Source organism: Nematolebias whitei, chromosome 15, assembly GCF_014905685.2.
Source record: "Nematolebias whitei isolate Nwh7 chromosome 15, NemWhi1, whole genome shotgun sequence".
Lineage (NCBI taxonomy): Eukaryota > Metazoa > Chordata > Actinopteri > Cyprinodontiformes > Rivulidae > Nematolebias > Nematolebias whitei.
In genome coordinates, this window is record NC_056512.1 from 11,174,438 (window position 1) to 11,202,101 (window position 27,664).

At 41.6% G+C, this 27,664-nt stretch overlaps 1 protein-coding gene across 1 annotated transcript in view; it reads right to left on the reverse strand.

The window, feature by feature from the left end:
- LOC119421956 (multidrug resistance-associated protein 1-like) overlaps positions 1-27,664 on the reverse strand; it is a 217,184-nt gene that overhangs the window by 115,716 nt on the left and 73,804 nt on the right. Inside the window, exons 7-13 of the mRNA XM_037689314.1 lie at positions 25,042-25,173; positions 13,882-14,106; positions 7,909-8,086; positions 7,613-7,774; positions 4,797-4,889; positions 4,501-4,704; positions 4,232-4,378 (exon numbers count right to left, since the gene is read on the reverse strand). Of these exons, the coding sequence (XP_037545242.1) occupies positions 4,232-4,378; positions 4,501-4,704; positions 4,797-4,889; positions 7,613-7,774; positions 7,909-8,086; positions 13,882-14,106; positions 25,042-25,173 (1,141 nt within the window). The remainder of the gene's footprint in view (positions 1-4,231; positions 4,379-4,500; positions 4,705-4,796; positions 4,890-7,612; positions 7,775-7,908; positions 8,087-13,881; positions 14,107-25,041; positions 25,174-27,664) is intronic.

The window sequence follows — 27,664 nt, forward strand, 5'->3', positions numbered from 1 at the left end:
TTGGGACACTAAACAAATTGTGAATAAAAACTGAATGCAATGATGTGGAGATGGCAAATGTCAATATTTTATTCGTAATATAACATAGATGACAGATCAAAAGTTTAATCTGAGTAAATGTAACATTTTAAAGGAAAAATATGTTGATTCAAAATTTCACAGTGTCAACAAATCCCAAAAAAGTTGGGACAAGTAGCAATAAGTGGCTGGAAAAAGGAAATTGAGCATATAACGAACAGCTGGAAGACCAATTAACACTAATTAGGTCAATTGACAACATGATTGGGTATAAAAAGAGCTTCTCAGAGTGTCAGTGTCTCTCAGAAGCCAAGATGGTAAGAGGATCACCAATTTCACCATTGCTGCGCAGAAAGATAGTGCAGCAATACCAGAATGGTGTTACCCAGCGTAAAAAAGCAAAGATTTTTAAGTTATCATCATCAACCGTGCATAACGTTATCAAATCATTCAGAGAATCTGAAACAATCGCTGTGCCTAAGGGTCAAGGCTGTAAAACTCGAATGGATGCTCGTGATCTCCGGGCCCTGAAACGTCACTGCACCTCAAACAGGAATGCCACTGTCAAGGAAATAACAGAATGGGCTCAGGAATACTTCCAGAAAGCATTGTCAGTGAACACAATCCGCCGTGCCATCCGCCGTTGCCAGCTGAAACTCTACAGTGCAAAGAGGAAGCAATTTCTAAGCAAGCTCCACAGGCTCAGACGTTTGCACTGGGCCAGGGGGCATTTAAAATAGAGTGTGGCAAAATGCAAGACTGTTCTGTGGTCAGATGAGTCACGATTTGAACGTCTTTATGGAACACTGGGACGCCATGTCATCCGGACCAGAGAGGACAAGGATAGCCCAAGTTGTTATCAACGCTTCGTTCAGAAGCCTGCATCACTGATGGTATGGGGATAGTGGGCAGCTGTGGCTGAATGGTTAAAGCAGTCATCCTCCAATGCAAGAGTTGGGGGTTCAAATCCACCAGCAGTCACATGCCGAAGTGTCCCTGGGTAAGACACTGAACCCCTCATAGCCTCTGATGTGTGTCCCATCAGTGTTTGAATGCGAGTTAAAGCACTGATTAGTCTCATTAGAATGATTTGTTCAATTAGCTTTGTAGAGATCTAGTAGAGTGCTGTATGAATGGGTAAATGAGGACACAGATTGTAGTGTAAAGCGCTTTGAGTATCTTGAAATAGGATAGAAAGGCGCTATATAAGTACAGTCCATTTACCATTTATGGGGTTGCATGAGCGCTTGTGGCATGGGCAGCTTGCATGTCTGGAAAGGCACCATTAATGCAGAGAACTATGTTCAGGTTCTAGAACAACATATGCTCCCATCTACACGTCATCTTTTTCAGGGAAGACCCTGCATTTTTCAACACGATAATGCCAGACCACATTCTGCAGCAATCACAACATCATGGCTATGTAGGAGAAGGATCCGGGTACTGAAATGGCCAGCCTGCAGTCCAGATCGTTCACCTATAGAAAACATTTGGCGCATCATAAAGAGGAAGGTGCGACAAAGAAGGCCCAAGACGATTGAACAGTTAGAGGCCTGTATTAGACATGAATAGGAGAGCATTCCTATTTCTAAATTTGAGAAACTGGTCTCCTCTGTCCCCAGACATCTGTTGAGAGTTGTAAGAAGGCGGGATGCCACACAGTGGTAAAAATGGGCTTGTCCCAACTTTTTTGGGATTTGTTGATGCCATGAAAATTGGAAACAACAGATTCTTCCCTTAAAATGATACATTCTCTCAGTTTAAACTTTTGATCTTTGATTTGTGTTCTATTCTGAATAAAATATTACAAATAGGATTCCAAAAAAGTTGGGACACTAAACAAATTGTGAATAAAAACTGAATGCAATTATGTGGAGGTGCCAACATCTAATATTTCTTAACTTAACTTCAAATTGTGACTCATCTGATCACACAACCCCTGGCCCTCTTTGCACTGTAGAGTTTCAGCTGGCAACGGCGGATGGCACGGTGGATTGTGTTCACTGACATTGCTATCTGGAAGTATTCCTGAGCCCATTCTGTTATTTCCTTGACAGTGGCATTCCTGTTTGAGGTGCAGTGACGTTTCAGGGCCCGGAGTTCACGAGCATCCAGTAGAGTTTTACGGCCTTGACCCTTACACACAGCGATTGTTCAAGATTCTCTGAATCTTTTGATGATGTTATGAACGGTTGATGATGATAACTTAAAAGTCTTTGCTATTTTACGCTGGGTAACACCATTCTGGTATTGCTGCACTATCTTTCTGCGCAACAATGGTGGAATTGGTGATCCTCTTACCATCTTGGCTTCTGAGAGACACTGACACGCTGAGAAGCTCTTTTTATACCCAATCATGTTGTCAATTGACCTAATTAGTGTTAATTGGTCTTCCAGCTGTTCGTTATATGCTCAATTTCCTTTTGCCAGCCACTTATTGCTACTTGTCCCAACTTTTTTGGGATTTGTTGACACTGAAATTTTGAATCAACTTATTTTTCCTTTAAAATGTTACATTTACTCAGATTAAACTTTTGATCTGTCATCTATGTTAGATTACGAATAAAACATTGACATTTCCCATCTCCACATCATTGCATTCAGTTTTTATTCACAATTTGTTTAGTGTCCCAACTTTTTGGAATCCGGTTTGTAGATGTTGGCACCTCCACATCATTGCATTCAGTTTTTATTCATAATTTGTTTAGTGTCCCAACTTTTTGGAATCAGGTTTGTAGATGTTGGCACCTCCACATCATTGCATTCAGTTTTTATTCACAATTTGTTTAGTGTCCCAACTTTTTTGGAATCCGGTTTGTATATATATATATATATATATATATATACATACATACATACATACATTTACATTAGCATACACTAAAGTAAACTACTACTTACTACTTGTACTACTATCCCTACGCCACGGTTTTTCACTTATTGTGGGGCTTCAGGGTACAGATATCCTGCAATAAACAAGGAACTACTGTAATTAGAAAATGCTACTAAATGCATCAAATTTCTCCCTTGGGACTGACTGACTGACTAACTAACTATCCATTGGTCTATCATCCATATATCTATCCATCAGCCATCCATCTGGACATCCTTGTAAAAGAGATTGATGATCTCAATGGATTTCTTCCTGGTAAAATAAAGGTATAAAAAGGTATAAAAAAATCTATATACAGTATCATTCAGCCATCTATCTAGCTGTGATTTTTATCACATCTGGAAAAAACATTGGACTTTTTCCATCCTTTAGGTCAGGGGTGCCCAGACTTTTTCAGCATGCGAGCTACTTTTGAAATAAGTCAAAGTGATCTACCTGCTATAAGGCCCTGTTTACACGAGAACAACCTCTGGAAACGTTAGTTTTTTCCCAATGATTATTGGGGGTAATAAACAAAAAATGAGCGTATTTACACTAAAACGCTGTAGTTTCCATGTCAGTCGGGTTGCCAGATAAGAAATTATGAAGTACTGTGGCTTTAAAATGATAGTATTTATATACAGTATACCTAAACTGTCATATGTGCTGAGTAAAGATATTCTGAGGTGAGGTGTGTTTTGTGTTTGTTGAACATGTGCACAGAAAAGTAGGGGGTAAATAAGACATTTTAAATTTATCTGGCAACCCTGATGCATGCATCCATCTGTCTGTCTGTCTGTCCGTCCGTCCAGGTAAAGGACCTCTTTCCCTAAACCTATCCCTTAATCACTGCTAATGTAGCATCTGCATGATAGCTGTGTCCAAACTGGTGAAGACACTAATGTTTTTTTGGAGCCTGGATTTTATTAGTTTTGCTGAAAAAGGGTGAGCAGCACAAAATCACTCTGTTCTCTGTCTCTGCCATTTATTATAACTGTTGTTAGTGCAGAAAAACTTTGAACTGCAGCCACCTCCGTGGGGGGGTTCCCCTAAAAGTCCCCACTCTGAGACCTGGATTCAGAAACTTTCAGTTTCAGAGAGAACGAGGCTGTTGTCTGTAAATGAACAGCCGAACGTTTCCCGTCGTGTAAACGGGGCCTCAGACTGACTGCCTGTTTGTCAATCATGAGACAAATTTCATAGATGGATGATAGGCTGATGTTTATTTTTTTAAATACCATGCCATCTACCCATAATCCCTTTGCGATCGACTGGTAGACTGCGATCAACGTATTGGGCACCCCTGTTTTAGATTATTTGATGAGGTGAAGGCACACCAACCTGCACCATGCTGCTGATGACCATTGGCAGCATGTTCAGAGGAAAACGCAGAATGTTGAAGAGTGCCAGTGACACAAAGGCCTTCTGGGCATCCAGCACATTCTGCTCGTCAATCAGCACGTACACAGAGAAAGTGGACAGGGCAACCTTTATAAGGAGAGAGGAAGCACTTTTCAATAATTTGAACAATATTTCCAAATTTTAGAAAGTTACTATGAACTCCATTTGACTCCTATGCTGCAGGCCTATCACTCTGTGTTTTGACTCACCAGGAAGGGCGCACAGATCCAGGTGAAGGTGGACATTGCACCCAGATAAGCAGCCTTTTTTAGGACTCGCAGCTCACCCTCGCGGATTTCTGACACCTTGCCTTGGAAGGCCAGCTCCCAGGCATAGAGCTTCAGAACTTTGATGCCGTTCAGCATCTCATTCATCAGTTTTATGCGATTGTCTTTGCTCTTCATCTGAGCCACCTGCTCGACATACGTACAAAAGATCAAACAGGGTTAACAGTGTATCCTCAGTGACACAAAGTAAAAAAACTGCAACTGGTATGATGCTGCACCTGGTATGTTTTGGTTTTCATGGCAATCACAGCATTAATGGGAACCATCAGAACCATCACAGCCACTCCAGCCAGGACGGACGGACCCAGGTTCTGCTCAGCAACACAAAAACAACACAAAGCAGACATCACTACAAATACTGATCTTTTGATTTTAGCTTTCAAATTAAAATATTAAATGAAATATCAAATTGTACGGTAACTATCAATGTTATATTTGTTGCGTGAATGCTGAGTCAGCACTTCCACTAGGTATCAAAGTTCATGCTCAGTAATCCAGGTAGCTAGATCCATCAAAGTTCAGTCAGGTCCTCTGGACGGTTTCTTCTTGTTGAAACGTTTCGTCTTTCATCCAAAAGACTTCATCAGTCTGAGGAGCCACAACAAACTCAGTCTTATATATAGCACCTGCACATAGTGGGTCAACCAGTTTGATGGTACTCAGATGGTTTCTGGAGTCCGCTCTCTCCTCCATCAACTTGTTTGAGGCAGTCATGGCTCATGGCAAAGTCATGACTGCTGCACTTAATCAAGTGCTTTGGCCATGACTGACTCAAATAAGTTGGTGGAGGAGAGGGCGAACTCCAGAAACCATCTGAGCACCATCAAACGGGTTGACCCACTATGTTTGTTGTTCTTTCGGCTGCTCCCTTCTTCAGGGGTCGTCACAGCGAACTAAGTCGCACCAAGACTTGGCAGTTATTTTTATGCTGGATGCCCTTCCTGACGCAACCACAGACCACCGAGCTACCACAGCCCTCTGTGTGGAGCAGAGAGCTGCTGTCTAGGACACCCGGAGGAGCAGATGGTGGGGGTTAAGGGCCTTGCTCAAGGGCCCAGAGTGGGACGAATGAGGGTGGGGGCAGGTGTGGGTGCTTCACCTACCCCACCCACATTTTTGATGTTGTCGGTACCGGGGCTTGAACCGGCGATCTTCCGATCACAGGCCCACCTTCTCTAACCTCTGCGCCACCATTCCCGTCGGTTGACCCACTATGTAAAGGTGTTATATCTACGACTGAGTTTGTTGTAGCTCCTTGGACTGTTGAAGTCTTCGGATGAAAGACGAAACATTTCAACAAACAGAAACTGTCCTGAGGACCTGACCTAACCTTGTTGGATTTACACTTGGACTTTACTGTTTTTTTGGCAAACAAATTTTGCGTAATTATTAATGCTATTTGCCATTTATATATCAAAACGTTTAGTTAATTCGGGAAATGGGTGCTACAACTTTTGTTTAGATTTCTAACTTTGCTTGGGGTTTCAATATGAGAAAGGCCTCGTCGTGACCAACTATGGAAGCTCCAGTGACAAAACATCTGTTTGAGACACATCAGTTGAACCGTGCTCAGTTTACACCCAACCTCATGTAGTCATGAACAACCCATCACCACCTACTTTACTCTCTCTCTTCCTGTGATCTGCTACAACTAAGCTCCTTCAGCACATTCAGGCCAGCTTGGCTAGCTGCTAACAGTTCACAGGTGTTTAATAAAGGAGTGCATCGCTGAAGGCTGATGGCTTGAGTCTGGATCTTGCTGAGTAAGTTGATGCTTTGTGAGTATCCTCATTACACTATCATTAGTAGCAGTGACTGGGTGAAGGTGAGCTGTTCCAGCTGCTGCTCAGTTTTAATTAACAGAAGGTGAAACATGCTAAAATGTCATGGTGAGCTTGGCTTCTTTTCTGCAAAGCATCAGAATGTTAGTCAGATGGTTTGAACCTCAAAGAACATGTTACAGCTAACTGATATAGACTACATGGTTAGCTAGAATTTGAGCCCACAGCTAGTGCTTGCAAGGACAAAAGCTAATGTTTTCACAAGTTATACCTCCCATCTTGTGACATGGCTAGAGCTGCAACTTCCACCTTCGTAACTAAAAGTCAAGAAGGCTGTATTCCATCTGTACCCAGTGTCATGCAAGGCCTTCATCCTGGTTAAGAACCCTCGCCCAATGTGTAATGCGTGCATGGGTGCCCAACTTGCATAAGCATCTCCGACACCCCACAGGTGTTCACACCGCTCCTTCGTGAAGTAAACAATCATATCTAGGAGTTTAAGGGCATTTATACAAACAGCCAGGGCCCGTGTCTGTCTGCAACGTTGATTGCAGGTGATCAGCCACGAGCCACCACAAGCGAACCTGATGGAAGATTCTCAATCATGGCACCACTGTCTGAAGGGCTGGTCGACGGTGGGGAAGACAAGACGGGTCATGAGGCAGAGAGTGATGCCCACTCTAACCTCCTCAATATGGACAGCTTGGAGGAAAAGGAGGACAACTCCATTTTCCTGGCCCCACACTCAAGGCCACTCAGCTGGGCTGGTATGGCATCTCCTGTGGACACCGACATGTATAATGTTGCTTCTAAACAGAGTATCCAGTAGCCTGCAGCTCAGGATGGAAAAGAGGATAAAATAGGACCTGTATGATGGCAAGAAGCTCCCGCCAGCCTTGACACAAGCACCTACTAGCTGCATGAGGGAAATAAGCTGTGATTGGCTGCTCCTAGATGGAGTTAGAGGGGTGGGTGAGCTGGGCCTGACCGAACCTCAAGCTGTGGAGCCTTCAGTGGCATACCACCTCCACCCAACTTCAGCTGTGTTTCAATCTTTAACATACACTTTTTATTAAATACTGTGTTCTGCTTTTAGCTTGTGTTCTGCACATGTTCTGCACTTCTTTACAATACAATTTCAGTTATAGCTTCTTCAGGAAAATCATCATTTAAACAGCATTTTCACACAAAATGTACTTTGTTCTAGTTATTTTTAAGACCAGTTAAAGGACAGCTATGTGCAGCAGGACTACCTGCCAGAGGAAGTAGAGGGCCAGCACCACCTGCAGAGGAGCAGACCAAATCATGTTGATGTAAGTAATGAGGTCCATGAAGCGCTGAGCATCCACAGACATCAGGTTGACGATCTCTCCCACTGTTGATGTGCGGCGAGCTGTATTGCTGATGACCAAGGCCTGAAAGAGCAAAGTCCCTTCAAAGGTTAAAGTCCAACTATAGAGTCACAAAGACTAAAATAATTATCAATTTCAAATGTTAACTTTGTTCTTTTAGGATGTACTTTATTTCTATATGTTCATCAGATTCTAACCTTCCTGTAGACGGCGCCAATGATGGCGGTGCGCAGACGCATGCCTGAAACAAAGCAGACATGGAAGTACTTCTGGAGAATCAGTGACTGCACACATGTACAGATGAAGAGTAGAGCTGTGTAGAAGAAGCCCTGCCAGGAGGGGGCGCTGGAGTCATTCACAAAGTGGATAAGCAGTCTGTAAAAACAAGGGAGCAGAGGAAACATTATGGAGGTACACCCATGTCCCAGTTGCTGTGGGATTTGAACAGTGAATGTTTGTGGTTTTCGAGATGAGTGTTTTTCTGGAATAAAACTGAACAGGGAATGCAAGTAAACCTTCTCGTTTTAAGTGAAAGATATTAAAGTGGGTAGGAGTTACACTCCTTGTGTAGAAAAACTGCATTTTTCCTTTGTCCGAGATGGTGCAGAGTGATGGATCCAGGCAAGTGGAGGGATCAATTTTATCCACCAAGCTATGGTGGCACAGGCACAACTTACAGACAGGCTTGCTTAAGAGACAAAAAAAATGAAATTACTATAATTTAATGCATTCTTATGTACTTATTAAAAGACAAATAAATGATTTGCATTATTTCAACTATTCTTTAATGTTGTAGCAAAGCTCTTATCCACAAAATGAAAACAGATTAATGAAAAGCACTTGTGAACACAGCTTTCACAAACTTAACGACACACAGCCGATCGTAGGAAAACGTCAAACACAAACAAGCATCAGTTGTATAATACTTTCTTAGACACATATCAGTAAGTTTTGTTCTTTGTTCGGGGCGGCTGTGGCTGAGTGGTTAGAGCAGTCGTCCTCCAATGCGAGAGTTGGGGGTTCGAATCCACCAGCAGTCACATGTCGAAGTGTCCCTGGGCAAGACACTGAACCCCTCATCGCCTCTGATATGTGTCCCATCGGTGTATGAATGTGATCTAAAGCTCTGATTAGTCTCTTTAAAATGATTTGTTCAATTAGCTTTGTAGAGATCTAGTAGAGTGCTGTATGAATGGGTAAATGAGGACACAGATTGTAGTGTAAAGCGCTTTGAGTATCTTGAAATAAGATAGAAAGGCGCTGTATAAGTCCAGTCCATTTACCATTTCTTCTTTCAACTACTCCCTTCTTCAGGGGTTGCAACAGCGAACTAAAGCCCCCAGTATACTGCCGCGTACATCCATACGCAAAGGTACGCACGTACGTACGCAGAGGTACATGCGTACCCCCCAGCGTACCCTCCGTGCAAAGCTCAAACTTTTATGACCGCATACGCGTATGCGGTGTCGCACAATAAACTGCCCAGTGACAAACTGTTTTGTATGCGACACCAATGTATTAAATTCCCCTTCTTCATCTCTGATCTGGCCTTGTCTTTTGATTTTTTGTCAAGAGGCAGTGATCTCTTCCTCCTCGGTTGATGCCATGACTGAAATGGTGAGAAATGGAGGAATTTGTCACGAGCGAATTAAACTCAGGTCCAGCGTGGCTGCGGGAGGGCCTGGAGATTTCCTGGTGGGCTGGTCTGATGTGTGGGCTGTAGAGCCAGTGCTATCTGTTTTTTTTTTTTAGATCTTTTTATTAACAACATATAAACACAGAACACTGCTGCGGCGGAGGCTGCCAGCGCTTGCTTTTTTTTTTCTTTTTTCCGACCTGTCAATCAATCCAATAGGCATGTCAGCCAATGACCAATCGGTGACCTCAATTTGTCCCGAAGGTAAACGCCCCTTGTCTGTAAAGCTGCTCTGCAGCTGCTCGGGGTGTACGCTGGAGTATCATGTCTGAACCCTCTGCGTACAGTACACATGTACATACGCGGCAGTATACTGGAGCCTTAAGTCGCATGAAGACTTGGTGATTATTTTTACACTGGATGTCCTTCCTGACGCAACAATGGACCACTGAGCTACCACAGCCCTCTGTGTGGAGAAGAGAGCTGCTATCTAGGGCAAGTGGGGGAGCAGATGGGGGGGGGGGGGGGGGGGGGGAGTGTTGGTTTAAGGGCTTTGGTCAAGGGCCCAGAGTTGGGCAAATGAAGGTGGAGGCAGGTGTGGGTGCTTCACTAATCCCACCCACATTTTGATGTCGTCAGTAATGGGAGATGAACCAGCGATATTTCGATCACTGGCCCACCTTCTCGAACATCTGCACCACTACTCCTCTCGACACATATCACTAAGTCATTTAAAAAAAATATACAGTCGAAAATTACAACCATATCTTTTATAGGGAGCACTAAAAGTGAACAACTAACATCCTGATTCATGCTCAATCATCCAGGTAGAAAAATCCTACAAAGTTTAGTCAGGTCCTCTGGACGGATTCTTTTTGCTGAAACGTTTTGTCTTTCATCCAAAAGACTTCATCAGTCTGAGGAGCCACAACAAAGTTCATGACTGCCACAAACGAGCCGGCGGGGGAGAGGGTAGACTACAGAAACCATCTGAGCACAATCAAACTGGTTGATCCACTATGTGTAGGTGTTATATATAAGACCAAGTTTGTTGTGACTTCTCAGACTGATGAAGTCTTTTGGATGAAAGACGAAACGTTTCAACAAGAAGAAACCGTCCAGAGGGCCTGACTGAACATTGTTGGATCCTGTTATGTACCATTTTAGTGTTAAAAACTTAAGTTCCCTGAAGGACAGTGTTTTCCCTAGTTTACTTGCCTTGGCGGAGCACTCATATCTTCCATATGAGCGCCTACATCAGTGCTGGCAGATCTCGAGTGGGGGTTCCACGGTAGGCAGGGTGCTCGGTTCTGTTCACAGGGCGGGGCGCCCTGCTTGTATAATGTTAGGGGAAACACTGGAATTCAGATTACCCTATACTCCTGTCAAAACACATTTTTGTTCTTCAGGGGTTGCCATGGTGAGTGAACTTGCACAAAGAGTTGGTAACTGTTTTTACGCCGGATGCCCTTCCTGACGCAGCCATGTATCTACCACAGTCCTCTGTGTGGAGCTAATGTGCCTGGGGAGGCAGCTGGGGAGTTAAGGGCCTTACTCAAGCGGGACAAATGAGTGTGGAGGCAGGTTTGGGTGAATCACCTTCTACATCCACATTTTAGTTGACAGTCTGGGGATTCAAACTAGCAACATTCCAATCACAGGCTTGCCTTCTCTAACCTCTGCACCACCACCATTACATCATCAAACACTAATACAGCAATCTGTAGCAAAAAAGCAAAAACCTTGTATAAACTTGGACCTTGATTTGTGACCTTGACCATGAAGCTGGGTGATAAAAAGTGTATGTGAAGCTCTGTCTAGTGACGAGGCATATGTGTATCAAGTTTCATGTGCTCTTGTGAGGATTAGAAGTTATAGGTGGGACAAGAGAAAGTTTAGAAAGACTATACCATAATACGCCAGACTTGGTCGGGTGTAAGAAGAAAGGACAAAGATAGAGTCGTTATGGTTGACTGTTGAAAATAATGTTAAGCAAGATCTAATGTAAACTAGTATTGCTCTTTGTATGTATGTGTTAGAGTATTTTACTTTATCAATTGATCATTTAAACTTATACTCATTTAAACTGTTCTATAATGCTGTGAAACCTTTCTCTACTGACTTGTTGGAAACTCACAGTTCCTGTTTTGATAGAAACTGCCACGTCTTTGTTACCTGAAAACCACCAGATCTTGTGTTTCTTGTTTGCCATTCCTACTTGCCTGAATGTTTGACATTCCTACTTGCCTGAATAAAAAAGGAACGCACGCTGAAACAAGTTGGACTTTGTTAAGACTTCGGTCGAACGCTGTCCCTCTTTGCAAAGATATGTTCTAGAAATCTCATTCTTGTCTCCCTGTGTTTTATTTAAGGTACAGGTATAACCCTGTCAGTATGTACTTTGCATGAATCTCAGCTACTACCACACCAAACTTTAGCTTAGTATTTGTTATAATGAGTGAGTTTTAACCATTTATGTGATGCTTTTCATTTTAACTTTTGTTGACTCTAAAGTTGACCAGTTGTTGATTTACATCCATTAATAGAGAATTTCATCAAAACTTATTCTACACTTCATGAGATGTTTTGCTAACAAAGAAATACAAACCGGATGCCAAAAAAGTTGGGACACTAAACAAATTGTGAAAAAAAAAACTGAATGCAATGATGTGGGGATGGCAAATGTCAATATTTTATTCGTAATATAACAGATGACAGATCAAAAGTTTAATCTGAGTAAATGTAACATTTTAAAGGAAAAATATGTTGATTCAAAATTTCACAGTGTCAACAAATCCCAAAAATGTTGGGACAAGTAGCAATAAGTGGCTGGAAAAAGGAAATTGAGCATATAACGAACAGCTGGAAGACCAATTAACACTAATTAGGTAAATTGACAACATGATTGGGTATAAAAAGAGCTTCTCAGAGTGTCAGTGTCTCTCAGAAGCCAAGATGGTAAGAGGATCACCAATTCTACCATTGTTGCGCAGAAAGATAGTGCAACAATACAAGAATGGTGTTACCCAGCGTAAAATAGCAAAGACTTTTAAGTTATCATCATCAACCGTGCATAACATCATCAAAAGATTCAGAGAATCTGGAACAATCGCTGTGCGTAAGGGCCAAGGCCGTAAAACTCTAGTGGATGCTCGTGATCTCTGGGCCCTGAAACGTCACAGCACCTCAAACAGGAATGCCGCTGTCAAGGAAATAACAGAATGGGCTCAGGAATACTTCCAGAAAGCATTGTCAGTGAACACAATCTGCTGTGCCATCTGCCGTTGCCAGCTGAAACTCTACAGTGCAAAGAGGAAGCCATTTCTAAGCAAGCTCCACAAGCTCAGACGTTTGCACTGGGCCATGGGGTCATTTAAACTGGAGTGTGGCAAAATGGAAGACTGTTCTGCGGTCAGATGAGTCACGATTTGATGTTCTTTATGGAACACTGGGACGCCATGTCATCCGGACCAGAGAGGACAAGGATAGCCCAAGTTGTTATCAACGCTCCATTCAGAAGCCTGCATCACTGATGGTATGGAGTTGCATGAGCGCTTGTGGCATGGGCAGCTTGCATGTCTGGAAAGGCACCATTAAAGCAGAGAACTTTGTTCAGGTTCTAGAACAACATATGCTCCCATCTAGACGTCATCTCTTTCAGGGAAGACCCTGCATTTTTCAACATGATAATGCCAGACCACATTCTGCAGCAATCACAACATCATGGCTACGTAGGAGAAGGATCCGGGTACTGAAATGGCCAGCCTGCAGTCCAGATCTTTCACCTATAGAGAACATTTGGTGCATCATAAAGAGGAAGGTGCGACAAAGAAGGCCAAAAGCGATTGAACAGTTAGAGGCCTGTATTAGACATGAATGGGAGAGCATTCCTATTTCTAAACTTGAGAAACTGGTCTCCTCTGTCCCCAGATGTCTGTTGAGTGTTGTAAGAAGAAGGGGAGATGCTACACAGTGGTAAAAATGGACTTGTCCCAACTTTTTTGGGATTTGTTGACGCCATGAAATTTGGAAACAACAGATGTTTCCCTTAAAATGATACATTCTCTCAATTTAAACTTTTGATCTGTGATTTGGGTTCTATTCTGAATAAAATATTAGATGTTGGCACCTTCACATCATTGCATTCAGTTTTTATTCACAATTTGTTTAGTGTCCCAACTTTTTTGGAATCCAGTTTGTAAACAAAAAGACAAAAAGAAATTACCACCTGCTTTTGTATTTTGATGAAGGGGACTCTTTTATCACTGTAGCTTATATCCTGATGCATGCTCAACAATCCAGGTAGAAAAATCTAAAAAAGTTAAGTCGGGTCCTCTGGACGGGTTCAAAAAACAAAATTAATAACAAAATTGTAGAACAAAATTGTTTTTAGTTTAATTTTTTGAACCCCTCCAGAGAACCTGACTTAACTTTTCTAGCCACTGTAGCTTATGATACAATAAAATTTCATATAAATGATATGAGGTGGTAAGAGGTTAAAGTTTTGATTTAAAAAAAGAAAACGATTCCTCACCGGAGAATCTCAGGCCCAACAAACATGAGAATGTCCTGGATGATCTTATAGAGGCAGGAGATGAGAAAGTAGGGACCGAAGGTCAGACACAGGGCCCAGAACAAGGAGGGCTCTTTTGTTTTCTTGGAAGACTTGATCAAGATTTCAGCTTCTTCCACAGCATCAGCTTCTTTTCTCTCACCGTGAGGTGCTGGTCTCAGGGAGTATATGGTTTTATGTTCTGACCTGGAAAATAAAGAATGGGGGGGATAAAAAGAACATTTTAAATGCAAATGTTTTCAGGGTTATCAGAAATTATGCATGGAATACTGTATATTTGTGAATGTTAACTCACTATACACAGACACACTAATGTTTTTCTGTTTCTGTTTTTGTTTTTATTATTTTTCAAAATATTTTAAAAAATCTTACTACTTTGTGCTGTTTTAAATGGTGGACTGTCAGAGCCAGCAGGGCCTTCACAACTGGCTAAAACATTCAGTCAGAACTATCTGTTCATAGGTTGAAATTTCTTTAACAGTATTGCTTAATAGTTTTAACATTTTTAAACTATTTCATCAATTAAATTTTGACTCTTTAGAGTACAAATATGTTAAGCCATTGAGACATTTTGGTCATTAAAGGCCTGACATCAAAATTTATCATTCAGTTTTTAATGCTAAGACTAATCAGCGAGAAAGTCGCCAGTTCAAATCCCGGCCCGGGACCTTTCTGGGTGGAGTTTGCATGTTCTCTCCGTGCTGCGTTGGTTTTCTCTGGGTACTCCAGTTTCCTCCCACAGACTAAAAACTTGCATGTTAGACTGATTGGTAACTCTAAATTGTCTCTAGGTGTGAGTGAGAGAGTGAATGGCTGTTTGTCTCATTTGTCTCTATGTGTTCCTGTGATGGACTGGAGACCTGTCCAGGGTGTCCCCCACCTCTCTCACAGTGACTGCTGGATATGGGCACCAATGACCCCTGTGACTCAAAAAAGAAAGAAGTGGGTAAAGATAATGGATGGATAGATGGATGGAAGACTAATCATTCATAATGTACTGTATTTTAAACATAATTGTTAAATTATTTTGTTTTTCTAAAATTTTCATCACTTTTAATTTTCATCTTTTAGTGATTAGTCTGTTCTTGTTAGTCTAGTTTATGTGTTCATTATGTGTTAGTCCATTCAGTAGAGTAACCATGAGTGAGGGAGGTCATTGTCATGAAGACCTGTGGGGTTCACTCTGTGTGTGTTGAACAGTTAGTCTATAAAACACCATCTGGTGGTTGATTCTTGATCTACAACAAGAGCTGCACATCTCTCTCAGTAGCTGTGAGCTGTCACTCACGTTACAAGGTGAACATCTGTAGCTTATACACAGGTACGGCTTATATATTTTCCTCTCAGGCTCTGATCGAGGTGGCAGCTTCATTTTCTCCTCCCCCGTTTTTTTCCTTCTTCCTGCTCTGCTCTCTGTCTGTCTGAAGCGCCTGGGTCTCATCTCCCGAACATAAATTAAGAAGATTATGGATTTGGTATCGTGGGCGTTCAACTCTATTGATAAGATTTTTTCATCAAAACGTCAAGGTCCTGGAAAACCGGCGTGTCCAGCTGAGACTCACGCTGTGGAGTACGTCATGGATTCGTGGGGAGTGTGGCAATCGATGTGCATTACAGTCCTGTCTCAAGAGGATGTTGAAGACGTTTACATATTTGGACTTATGATAGCAGGGACTCTGCTTTTTGGCATCGGCGGGGCTCTGTTTTATCGACTTTTGAAAAAGACAGCGGGAGCAGTTTTGGCCATGGAAAAGCTTCCGAGTCAGCGTGAAGGTCTGGTCCTCGCTGTGGGAACTTTAAATCGTCTGGTCTACGAGCTTAACCGTAAGGTGGAGGCGATTGAGAATCACATACCACCTGCGGCTTCTGGGACTCGTCAGCGTGGTGGGTTCGACCTTGAAGGAGACTCAGCAAGGATCAGTGGAATGGAATCCCACAATTAGGCTTTTTCGGAACCAGAACGCCCAGATGGACTCAAGCCTGAAGAAAAAAATCTGTCTGCCTGAAGAAAAAACTAAATCAAGCTTATCTGAATCAGACTCCCAATGGCCTCGGAGACAGGCTGACTATCAAATTTCTCATGGGACATGAGTACCCAAGGACAAAAGCTTCATCTATCGCACCCAATTAAAGGTTTCAATATTTATTGTTCATATCGTCCCAGAAGGGGAGGAGGTGTAGCAATATACGTCAGATCTAGCTTGGTAACACAACTAGTATTTACAAAACTAGTACTTAAACAATTTGAAATCTTGGCCCTAAACATTGAACTGTCTGTTAGTCAATCGTTATCTGTTGTTGGCTACTATAGACCCCCCTATCACCACATCTGAAAGCTTGTTGTCTTTAATGCAGCTCTTATCAAATTTATATTCCAATGAAATGGCTCTGGTAGGTGATTTAAATTTAGATTGGCTCTCTCCTGTGTCTGAGGAATTTAAAGAATTTTGTTTATCCTCAAACCTCAGTCAGCGCATTGATAGTCCCACTAGGCCACGGGTGTCAAACTTACTTACAAAAGGGGGCCAAAATTAAAACCTTTTTCAAACTAAGGGCCAGTTTCAGAATGTACATTAACTCAAGTTAGATACCCAACATCTTTTCTTGGTTGCAGGTTCCTCAACAAGAGTTTGATTGGTCTCATTTGATGTTCTCTGTTCCACTTTCGACATCATAATCAAAAAATACTGAAAAAAAAATTAAAGTGATAAAATATCCTGACGCATGCTCAATAATCCAGGTAGAAAATTCTAAAAAAGTTAAATCTGGTCCTCTGGACATTCAAAAAAACAAAACAAAGCAAAACAACAAAAAAATGTAGAAACGTTTTGTCTCTCATCCGAGAGACTTCCTCAGTCTGAGGTGCTGTATTCAGCTCAGTCTCTTAAATAGCACCTTCTCAGAGTGGATAAACCTGTTTTGCTGCTGACAACCAAAACCAGCTGATCACATGCTCAAGAAGGACCATCAGCCTAACAATGGATCATTAGCACACTGATGGCTCTTTACTATTCACAGAGGGCTGAGTGATACTAGCAATCACAGCATTGTAAGAGGGGGACAATTGAACACGTAGGCCTCCACCCCTGTTTAACGATGGACAATTTCTTTTCACAAAGATGGCCTCCTTTACTCCTCTCTCAAATCATCGTTCCTCTCTATCCAGGATGTGCACATCTTCATCCCTGAAAGAGTGACCGCTGGCCTGGAGATGAGTGTAGACCGCAGAGTCCTGGCCTGATGATGTTGATCTTCTGTGCTGGGCCATCCTTTTGGCCAGTGGCTGTTTTGTTTCCCCGATGTAAGACTGATCACAGCCCTCCTGACACTGAACAGCATACACAACATTACTCTGTTTGTGCCGGGGGACTGGATCTTTGGGATGAACCAGTCTTTGCCGTAATGTATTTTGGGGTTTAAAAGCCACTGGGACGTTATGTTTAGAAAATAAACGTCTCAGTTTCTCTGATACTCCCTCAACATATGGAATGACCACTGGTCTGGGTCTGGGTTCCTCCTTTTCACCTGTTGGCTGACTGGAGTCCTGTTTGGGTTTCTTCTCTGCTTTTAGGAAGGCCCAGTTAGGATATCCACATTGCTCTAGAGTCTGTCTTGTGTGGGATTTCTCCTTCTGCCTGGCTCCTGAGCTAGTGGGGACGCTGTCTGCTCTGTGATACAGAGTCCTGATGACTCCTAACTTGTGCTCCAAAGGGTGATGGGAGTCAAACTGCAAATACTGGTCTGTGTGGGTGGGTTTGTGGTACACCTCAGTTTGCAAATGTCCTCTATCAGAGACTGAGACCTCACAGTCCAAGAAAGCCAACTTGCCAATTTTTTCATCTTCTCGTGTGAACTTGATGTATTTATCCACAGAGTTGACATGGTCAGTAAAATGTTGGACTTCCTGAGATTTAATTTTAACCCAGGTGTCATCGACATACCTGAACCAATGACTTGGTGGTGTCCCTGAAAAGGACGTCAAGGCTCTCTTTTCTACCTCCTCCATGTAAAGGTTGGCAACAATAGGAGAAACAGGAGACCCCATAGCATACCCATGTTTCTGCCTATAATATTGCTCCCCGTATGTGAAGTAGGTTGACTGCAGGCACAGTTTCAAGAGTTGACATGGTTGTTCTGTGGAAAGCGTGGTCCTGCTGCTCAGAGTGGTGTCTGATTTTCATCCCAAAGATCCAGTCCCCCGGCACAAACAGAGTAATGTTGTGTATGCTGTTCAGTGTCAGGAGGGCTGTGATCAGTCTTACATCGGGGAAACAAAACAGCCACTGGCCAAAAGGATGGCCCAGCACAGAAGATCAACATCATCAGGCCAGGACTCTGTGGTCTACACTCATCTCCAGGCCAGCGATCACTCTTTCAGGGATGAAGATGTGCACATCCTGGATAGAGAGGAACGATGGTTTGAGAGAGGAGTAAAGGGGGCCACCTTTGTGAAAAGAAATCGTCCATCGTTAAACAGCGGTGGAGGCCTACGTGTTCAATTGTCCCCCTCTTACAATGCTGATTGCTAGTATCACTCAGCCCTCTGTGAATAGTAAACAGCCATCAGTGTGCTAATGATCCATTGTTAGGCTGATGGTCCTTCTTGAGCATGTGATCAGCTGGTTTTGGTTGTCAGCAGCAAAACTGGTTGATCCACTCTGAGAAGGTGCTATTTAAGAGACTGAGCTGAATACAGCACCTCAGACTGAGGAAGTCTCTCGGATGAGAGACAAAACATTTCTACATTTTTTTGTTGTTTTGCTTTGTTTTGTTTTTTTGAATGTCCAGAGGACCAGATTTAACTTTTTTAGATAAAGTGATAAAAGTATTTTACATTTAAAATAACATCTTGGGGGCCAGATAAGATGTTGACGAGGGCCACATTTGGCCCCTGGGCCTTGAGTTTGACACATATGCACTAGGTCTAATCCAAAGTGCCCTGCCAAATAGTCTCTCTTGGAACTTATCATCACAAGCATGCCGCATAAATACACTGGGTTTGGTGTTTTTACAAATGATCTAAGTGAACATTGTGTAATTGCTGCCGTTAGAAATACAAGAATGCCTCATTTTAAACCTAGAACGATTCTTAAATGTGTAGGGGAACACCAGCTCAGAAAAGAACACCTCAGAAAACAGTTCACCTCATCTCAAACAAACATCATTCATGTGTTTTTGTGTTTGAAACTGTTTAAAATAAGATTCATCTATTTCCTTGGGAACAAACAGACGTTTTTTTTGCAGGTGTTCAACTCAGCTCACAAACTTCTTAGTTGACACTAATGTAATAATAGAAAAAACTGTCACCGTGTTAACTTCACTGCCAATATGAACTCATTTCCCATGAAACGGACAGATCATTTTAATGAGAGCTTTTGGTTCAACTGACCTCGAAGTTTGAAACATCTGAACTTGCTACACTTTGATATTTACCTTTATCAAAAAAAGGAGCATTACACCTAGGATGGGTTCCCATGAAGATAACACCATAAGAACCCTTTTGTTTAATGACATTTCTTTTTCAGGAGATGGACAGCGACACCTTTTGGTGAAACATTGTCTGTTATTAATTCCTAATGTCATTTCTGTTTTATTTTATACCTGAATGTTTATTCATGAAAATGTTTGTTTTAAGTCATCTTTCTTCAAGATAAAACATTAATCTTATTTTCTCTTTTAAAAAGGGACACTTTTAAGACAGAGAAAAGGACTATATTTATTTAATAGGCCTTTATAAAAAACATGACAGAGTTAGGACCACCCCTCCTGAGGTGGACCAAAGTCAATCTGTAACACACAGACAAAGTCTAAGTTTCCCATCTACTTCTACAACTTCTGCTACACACTGACTGAGGCTCCATCTCAGAACACGTCACTGGAGCTCGGAACTGGGAGAGAAAGAAACCCAGTTTCTACACTAAACTCAGAGAATTGAGGAGAGAATTGAGGAGAGAAGCATCCTTTCTGCAGACGTCTCAGGACGAGAGAAAGACATAGAACCTGACCGAACCAGAACCATCACACTGCAGGGTGGTAAATCCCAGCTGACTTCAGAGCCAGTGGCCGGACCTTCGTCCTTCCAACAGACGGTAGGTGAACTTTTAGGAAAAATCAGCCTCTCAGTCACCGGAGCATCTCAGGCCTTGCTGGTATCAATTTAAGCAGCTGTTGGAAACCATTCTGACATCTCATTCTGGTAGGAAAGAGACTTTTAATGCCTTTCTGGTGACCCAACATCACAATAATCTTATCAGACAAACTACCACTCACCTTAGACACAATTTTAACTACTTCACAAACAGAACCAGTCAAAATCTGCGTTTTAAGTTTCACTGATTTGAATAATCAATTAGACCTTTGATGCAAAGCTATTTGATATTCAGTTAATTTTGTCATGCATAACTTTCATCATATATATCACAGATTAATATTTTTATAATAAAATACATAAAAATCAACTGAATTTGTGATTATTTTGGCATATCTGTGTGTATTAACTGATTTGATGCCCTTTAAACACGAGAAAAGAACTCGTGTTTCATTTTACATTAATCTGGGGTTAAATGGAGACTGATTTTTCCTCTCCAAGAGAGGTGGTGCCCACAAAACAAGGTTATTTTCATAATAAATGCTTATCTTATGAGCTTAACTCCATCCATCCATCCATCCATTATCTTTACCCGCTTCTTCCATTTTGGGTCACGGGGGTCGCAGGTGCCCATGTCCAGCAATCACTGTGCAAAGGGCGGGGTACACCCTGGATGGGTCGCAAGTCCATCACAGGGCCACATAGAGACAAACAACCATTCACTCGCTCACTCACACCTAGGGACAATTTAGAGTTACCAATCAGCCTAACATGCATGTTTTTGGTCTGTGGGAGGAAACCGGAGTACCCGGAGAAAACCCACGCATGCACGGAGAGAACAAGCAAACTTGACCCAGAAAGGCCCCCGGACCGGGATTTGAACTAGGGACCTGCTCGCTGAGAGGCAGCAGCTCTACCAGTTGCGCCACCGTGCTGCCTGAGCTTAACTCATAACTAATAATTAACTATATATATATCCAGCCCCATATCCCCCTACAAATGGAATATGAAGCATTTTTGTGAGCAAGCCTTTATTTAGGATCTGTTCCACTTTGACTGGCATCGCATATCATTGATAATAATAATAATAATAATGAATTTAATTTGTAACGCACTTTTCATTAACAAAAATCTCAAAGTGCTTGATTATGTAAACCTTGCTTGGAACTATTTTCATAATAGTCTTATTCATTTTGTAAATAAACATGCTCCACTTCTCCAGTTCAGAGTACAGGGCCGGGATAGTCCCTGGTTTACTTCTGCATTAGCTGACCTCTTGCACAGGAGGGATCAGTTTTGGGCAACAGCAAAACAGACTGGTTCGGACATCCATTGGTTGCAATTTTGTCAGTTACAGAATCGCTATACAGCTTCCATTAAAGCTGCAAAACAAAACTACTATCTATCTTAGACTACCAAAAATCTAAACAATCCAAAGAGCTTCTGGAAAACTATTAAATCTCTTGATGGCAGCATTCACACATTTGACCTGCCACCACAATTATTTGTCAACTCTGCCTCTGTGTCAGATAAGCATGAGATGCTATATTGTTTCAACAAACAATTTGCTGCCTCCAGTTCCTTGTTTGATACAGTTTCTAATGGTAAATCACCTACTCCAACAACAAGTCAAGCCTCAGTAAACCATCCATTTTCTTTTTCACCGTTTTCTGTCAGTGAGGTTACCAAACTGTTAAAAGATCTGGATATTAAAAAATCTGCAGGCCCTGATGACCTCCCTTACTTCTTAAGTCTAGCTGCACAAATTATAGCAGAACTGGTGTCATACATTTTTTATCTGTCTATACAACAAAATACTGTCCCAGATGCTTGAAAAACGGCTTTTGTGCTGCCATTATTGAAGGGAGGAGATCCCACTATTTTGAACAATTATCGACAAATCTCTAAACTATGTAATTTAGCTAACGTTTTAGAAAAACTGATAAATAATAATACAATAAAACTGATAAGCAATAAATAAATAAAGTCAAGAAGTATTTGGACTCTTTCAATATTTTATCTTTTCTCCAATCCGGCTTCAGAAAACAACACAGCACAACGACTGCTTGGCTAAAGGTTTTTAATTATGTTCTTGAAGCTTTCAATGCTAAGGATTACTGTGCTGCACTTTACTTAGACCTGTCCAAAGCCTTTGATATTGTAAGTAGATCATGACATCTTATGCCACAAGCTCTCAAATATTGGCTTCTCAGATCACACTATTGGCTGGTTCTCAAAATATCTCTCAGGTCGAAGGCAATGTTTTCGACATAATGGTACTTCAAATAACTTGTTGCCAGCTGAAAGATAATCGCCCATGCAGTAATTATCTAACAGGAGGCTTGTACCTATTTGCTTAGTTAAATCCAGGTGGTAACTTTTTTCTTTTGGCCAGGCAGTGTATGTGAAAACTCTCTTAGAGGTAAAAGGTGAAGCTCTGTAAGACGGGGGGCTCCACCAGATGTTCCCATTTCACCCTTACCTTTTCTCTGAGTTTACAGGGTCTATCCAGCAGTCTCCCCTAACACCAGTTCCAACTCATGACCAAGTGGCGCCTAGGTGACAGACTTTTTTATGGGCATGTCCAACTGGGAGAAGACCTTGGGGGGAAGATCCAGGAAACACTGGAGACTATGTATCTATGCTGCCCTTATATCCTTCAACACTTGCTCTTGTCAAGGGCAGACACATTTCTCCTCCTCTCCCTCTCCGCTTTGCTTTGCTCTGTCCTGTCTGCAAAACTGCTTTAGAGTCTCTATTCTACAAATCTTCTGAATCATAATTCTGCTATGGATTTGGTCATTTGGTCCTTCGACAGAATTGATAACATTTCTTTTGAAGAAAAGACAGGCTTTAGGCGAGCCGATTTGCCCTGTTGGCACGCATGCAGCTGGATATCTCATCGACTTGGAAGACTTGATGATGTGTCTATCTCTGCTGTCATTCGTGGATGTTAAGGACCCATATAAAATTGGATTGATAATAACTGGTTTTCTGCTTTTTGGATTCGGCTGGTTCCTTGTTTATCAACAAACAAGGAAGTTGTCGGCAGAAAATTTGGACCTGGTCAGGCAGCCTGCCTTATATGATGGCTTGGTTAATGCCTCAAGCACCCAGACTCAAATGCTTTTGGCAGGATGGATCAGATCTCAGGGATTACTTTCAGGTACGGTCTAGTGGTGTGGCGATTTAATTTGGACATTTTGGAACAGAGTGGACTGACACAGACTTATGGTAGATGTCAGTAAAGTTCTGCCTGTCCCCAAAACAATCATGCTCCCTGACTGGCCTTGACAAGCTACCTTATCTTAATTCGCCTGGAAGCTTTGTAAACCTTTGATGCTCTGCCCCTCCCCCCCTCCAACCGAGGAAGTCTACAGTCCAATCAGAGGGGCCCAGCCAAAGCCGTCATCATTTCAGGACTCTGGATTCTATCTGACGTCCTTGGCCGTCCTCAGCACCCCTGAGAGTGTACGGATCTCTCCAGATGGAACTATGTGAACTGAGTAATCTTATCTGAACTTTGCAGTTCCTCTGTGTGTTGGCTCTGGACATGCTCACCGTCCTTGCGTCCCCCTCCCCTGCGGAATGTCGGTGTCATTATGTGCTCGTGTAAAAGTTTTTTTTCCCCCATTATCATGCTGTTAACCTTCAGCCAAAAATTGAGAGCATGTTAGGAATTTTTTTGGCACCGAGTGGACTGACACAGACTTAAGGTAGATGTCAGTCTCCAAACCCTTTGTTGTCATTTTCACCACTTTTTGTTGTCTGTTCAAACAAGTCTCGCTTGTAAATGAGTCTTTGAGACTCATTGTGATTTATCTGTTTAAATAAAGGTTGAATGAATGAACACCACGGAGTCCTTCCAGAATAGCTGTAAAAGGTGGCTGTGGAAAGACATGTTTGGGCTTCTCCCCTTAAGCTGTTGCTTCCGTGACCAGACTACGGAACGAGCGAAAGATAATGGATGGATAGATGGATGTAGCTCCTGATCCTGCCATTGCTATTTTTGGAATAACTCAATAATGTATAATTTGACACCATGCAGAAAAATACAACCTTTTTAACATTGATGGTGTAAAGAATACTTTGTATGAAGTAGAAATCAGCAAGATCCCCCTCATTTGCAAATGTGTTACAATCCCCATTACAGAAGCTGAAATATAACAGCACAAGTCATAAAGACACATTTATTTAAATATTGGACCTTTTTATATAATTCATTGAGAAACTAGCTATTGTTTGATATTTTTAACATTAGATATCACAGCATTTTGATGCAACAATCGTTATGTGTGAAAAGACTGGCTGGATTAGTTATCAATTATTTAATTATTTTGTTTTACAAATGTGCTGTCCTATATATGTTGGTGAGTGGGCAAAGATAAGAGTCAATGTATTTTTTTATTTTTGCTTTAAGGAGGGAAGATTGCTTGTTCTTTGCTCTCGTTCTTATAATATTAAATGGTAAATGGAGTGTACTTATATAGCACCTTTCTATCTTATTTCAAGATACTCAAAGCACTTTACACTACAATCTGTGTCCTCATTTACCCATTCATACAGCACTCTGTTAGATCTCTACAAAGCTAATTTTACAAATCATTCTAAAGAGACTAATCAGTGCTTTAGATCACATTCATACACTGATGGGACACACATCAGAGGCTATGAGGGGTTCAGTGTCTTGCCCAGGGACACTTCAGCATGTGACTGCTGGTAGATTCAAACCCCCAACTCTCGCATTGCTCTAATCACTCAGCCACAGCCGCCCCTTTATTTATTAATTAAAATAAATCTATAAATATTTATTTAAAAACATGTAAATATGCAGACACAGGCAAAAAAATATATATATAACCTGCCTTTCCATGCTGTGTGATTAAGATAAATATTTGATAGCAGTTTGACTGAGAAATCAGGAGAAGCTGTTCAACAAAAAGGGGTTACCTAGCAGAATCAACAAAAACAGAAGCATTACTTGGTTTACCCTCTCTTTTACAAAAGTACTAAACACATTATTGTCTCCTGACCTCTTGACCTTTTGGCATTCTGAGTTCCAGCAGTGCACCAGCTGGGGCACCACTTTGTGTGAACAGTCCTCAGCATTCAAAGACCATAAATCTTTCTCCTCCAGTGGGCGTCTGTATCCAGTCACCATCATCCTGGCAGAGAAAAGAGAAGTTCAGCGATAAAACAGTGCTCAAAGGAGCATACTTCGATTCAAGCAAAACAATACAATTGTTCCTTCATAAAATTGAAAGGCCTGGTATTCATTAAAGGAATACACCTGCTACCTTTCACATTTTATAAAACAACCTTTTTATGTTGAGAAATGATGAAAATATAGCCCTTTTACGCAAACCTTGAAAATATTATGCACACAATTTTGCAATATTATAGTATCTTGCGTGATCTGTTAGCACTCAGTGTGTTATGAATGACTCTCAGCTAGTACCACACCTATTTTTCCTTCTATATCTGTAAAATCTACTGACGTACAATTTTTTGTTTAAGGCTGAGTGAATTGGGATCGTTGGAACTCTGTGTACCACATGTGATGGAAATGACAATAAATTGACTTGAATTTGAATAGCTGTGGCAGCCATGAAAGCTAATGTAGTGATGACAGGGCCAGCTTAGCTGCACCTTTCACTACTAATTATTTAAGTATAGCGGGTTCTCTCTTTTTCGAGTTAAATTAAGGCCATGTGACGAGGTACTGTGAGGACTGTGTTTAAATCAGTGACATGAGACGTTAATTTCATTTGACCCATCAGAATAAATGGTCATTTATTTAACAGAATCAAAATTTAACATCAAAACATGTACACGTGATTAGCTGATCTGGTTCTGATTAATAAAACTTGGCACGTTTTACTTAATAAAACAAGACATTTCTGAAGGCATTAAGATTACTGGCAAAATAGAAGAGTTTTAAAGGAAGGAATGAAGAGAAAAGATGGGTGAAGGGGGATGTCTGTTCGGACAGCAGAATGGCACGCTCCTTTCAACACCAGCTCAAATCTCCGGTACACTTGGCGCGGCACGACTCGTTACCTTTGCAGAAATTAATCAGCTCCGGTGTCGGGTCCATTTCAACGCTACCTTCCAGCGTCTCTGGTAGGAGCGGCTGGCCATCGCCAGGAGTCGTGTCGTTTACTCCGTTCAATAAACACGCTCATCTCCCAGGTGGATACAGGGCAAGCTGTCGGTCCGTCAGAGTTTCCACTCAGATGTGGAAGACTCCATCAAAGACTCTGAAGACTGAGAGGCTCAGGAGACCCACTTGAAGACTAGAAGTTCCAGGAAGTGTGGACTTTTAAAGAGTTCTCACTTCTGGTCAATTCAGGACTTCCTGATTGGTTGAAACAACCAACAGGGGGTGGTTCTAGTGATGTCAGAGGGTTATTACAAGTCAAGAAATTGCAAGAATGTTTAGGAATGTTTAGTACAGACAGGGAAATGTTTTGAGGAAGTGAGAAACTTTGCAGGTGCCAGTGTTTCTCTTTTTACCATCTGCTAGGTTTAAAAACAATACAGCCTGTTCTAAAAACTTCTTTCTAACTGTCTCTGACTTTTGACCGACATCAATACTTCTGATTCAGAAAGAAGATCAAAATGCATAATTACTTTGTAAATAGACATTTAACTTGATTTCTAATTTAAATGAGGATTAAAAAATCATTAATACTGTTTCACAGTTGATTTAAAATGAGTGGTTCACTTCAACATTTAGAAATGGTATGAAGTAAACACACTTTTGATTATCAAGATATTGTAAAATAGTAATGATAATATAAAAAGAAGAGTGTTCTTTCAATTGATTACTTCAGGATACAATTAGACAGTCTCTGGATGAGCTAATTTGTATTTCTGGATTCAAATCAATGAAATAACAGTTCCTGTCCCATGAAGGTCTTCAGAGGCAGGTTTTGGTCGGAGGCCGAGTTCACTACAGTCCCCCCTTTGGAAATCATCGCCTGTCCATGGGGATGAATTCCAACATGAACTTACGCCTCCGAATGTCCTTGAGCTTGATGTAATCCAACAAGAGGAAAACAAAAGTCAAATAAGGTAATCCCACAACGGTTTAGGCAATTCCACAATGTTGTTGGTAATTCCATAAGGTTGTGGGTAATTCCATTATAGCAATGCTTTGACCCCTTGGAAACAAAGTTTGTAATCCATTGGAAAAAGTCATATAATCCACAACGATAAATCCACAACGATTGGAGGTGTTAATTGATCAGCATGCAGAGGGGTTCCCTCGATTGAACTACAGAGGCGACCACTGGATGGAGATTGGAGACCCACGTTGGAGCTGTAGGTCCCTTCAGCAAAGGTTGCTGCTGGTGGTTCCCAGTGGGTGCCATTCTGGTTCTATGTGTTATGCATTTATGTGGTTTTAGTTGGGCTTATGAGTGGGATTTTACATAAGACCTTAACCCATATGCACCTGATGTGTACGCTATCATGGTTTAGATCAGCTACAGTTACCAGTTTAAAGGGGTGGGTTTTGCTGAAAATTTATATATAGGGATTTATACCTATAGAAGGCATTCCAAACTATTTTTCCATTCCTAACTTGGTTTAAGTTAGATTTACATGGCAAAATATAGTTTGGTTCCATTGTCTGTTGTCCTTTTAGACGAA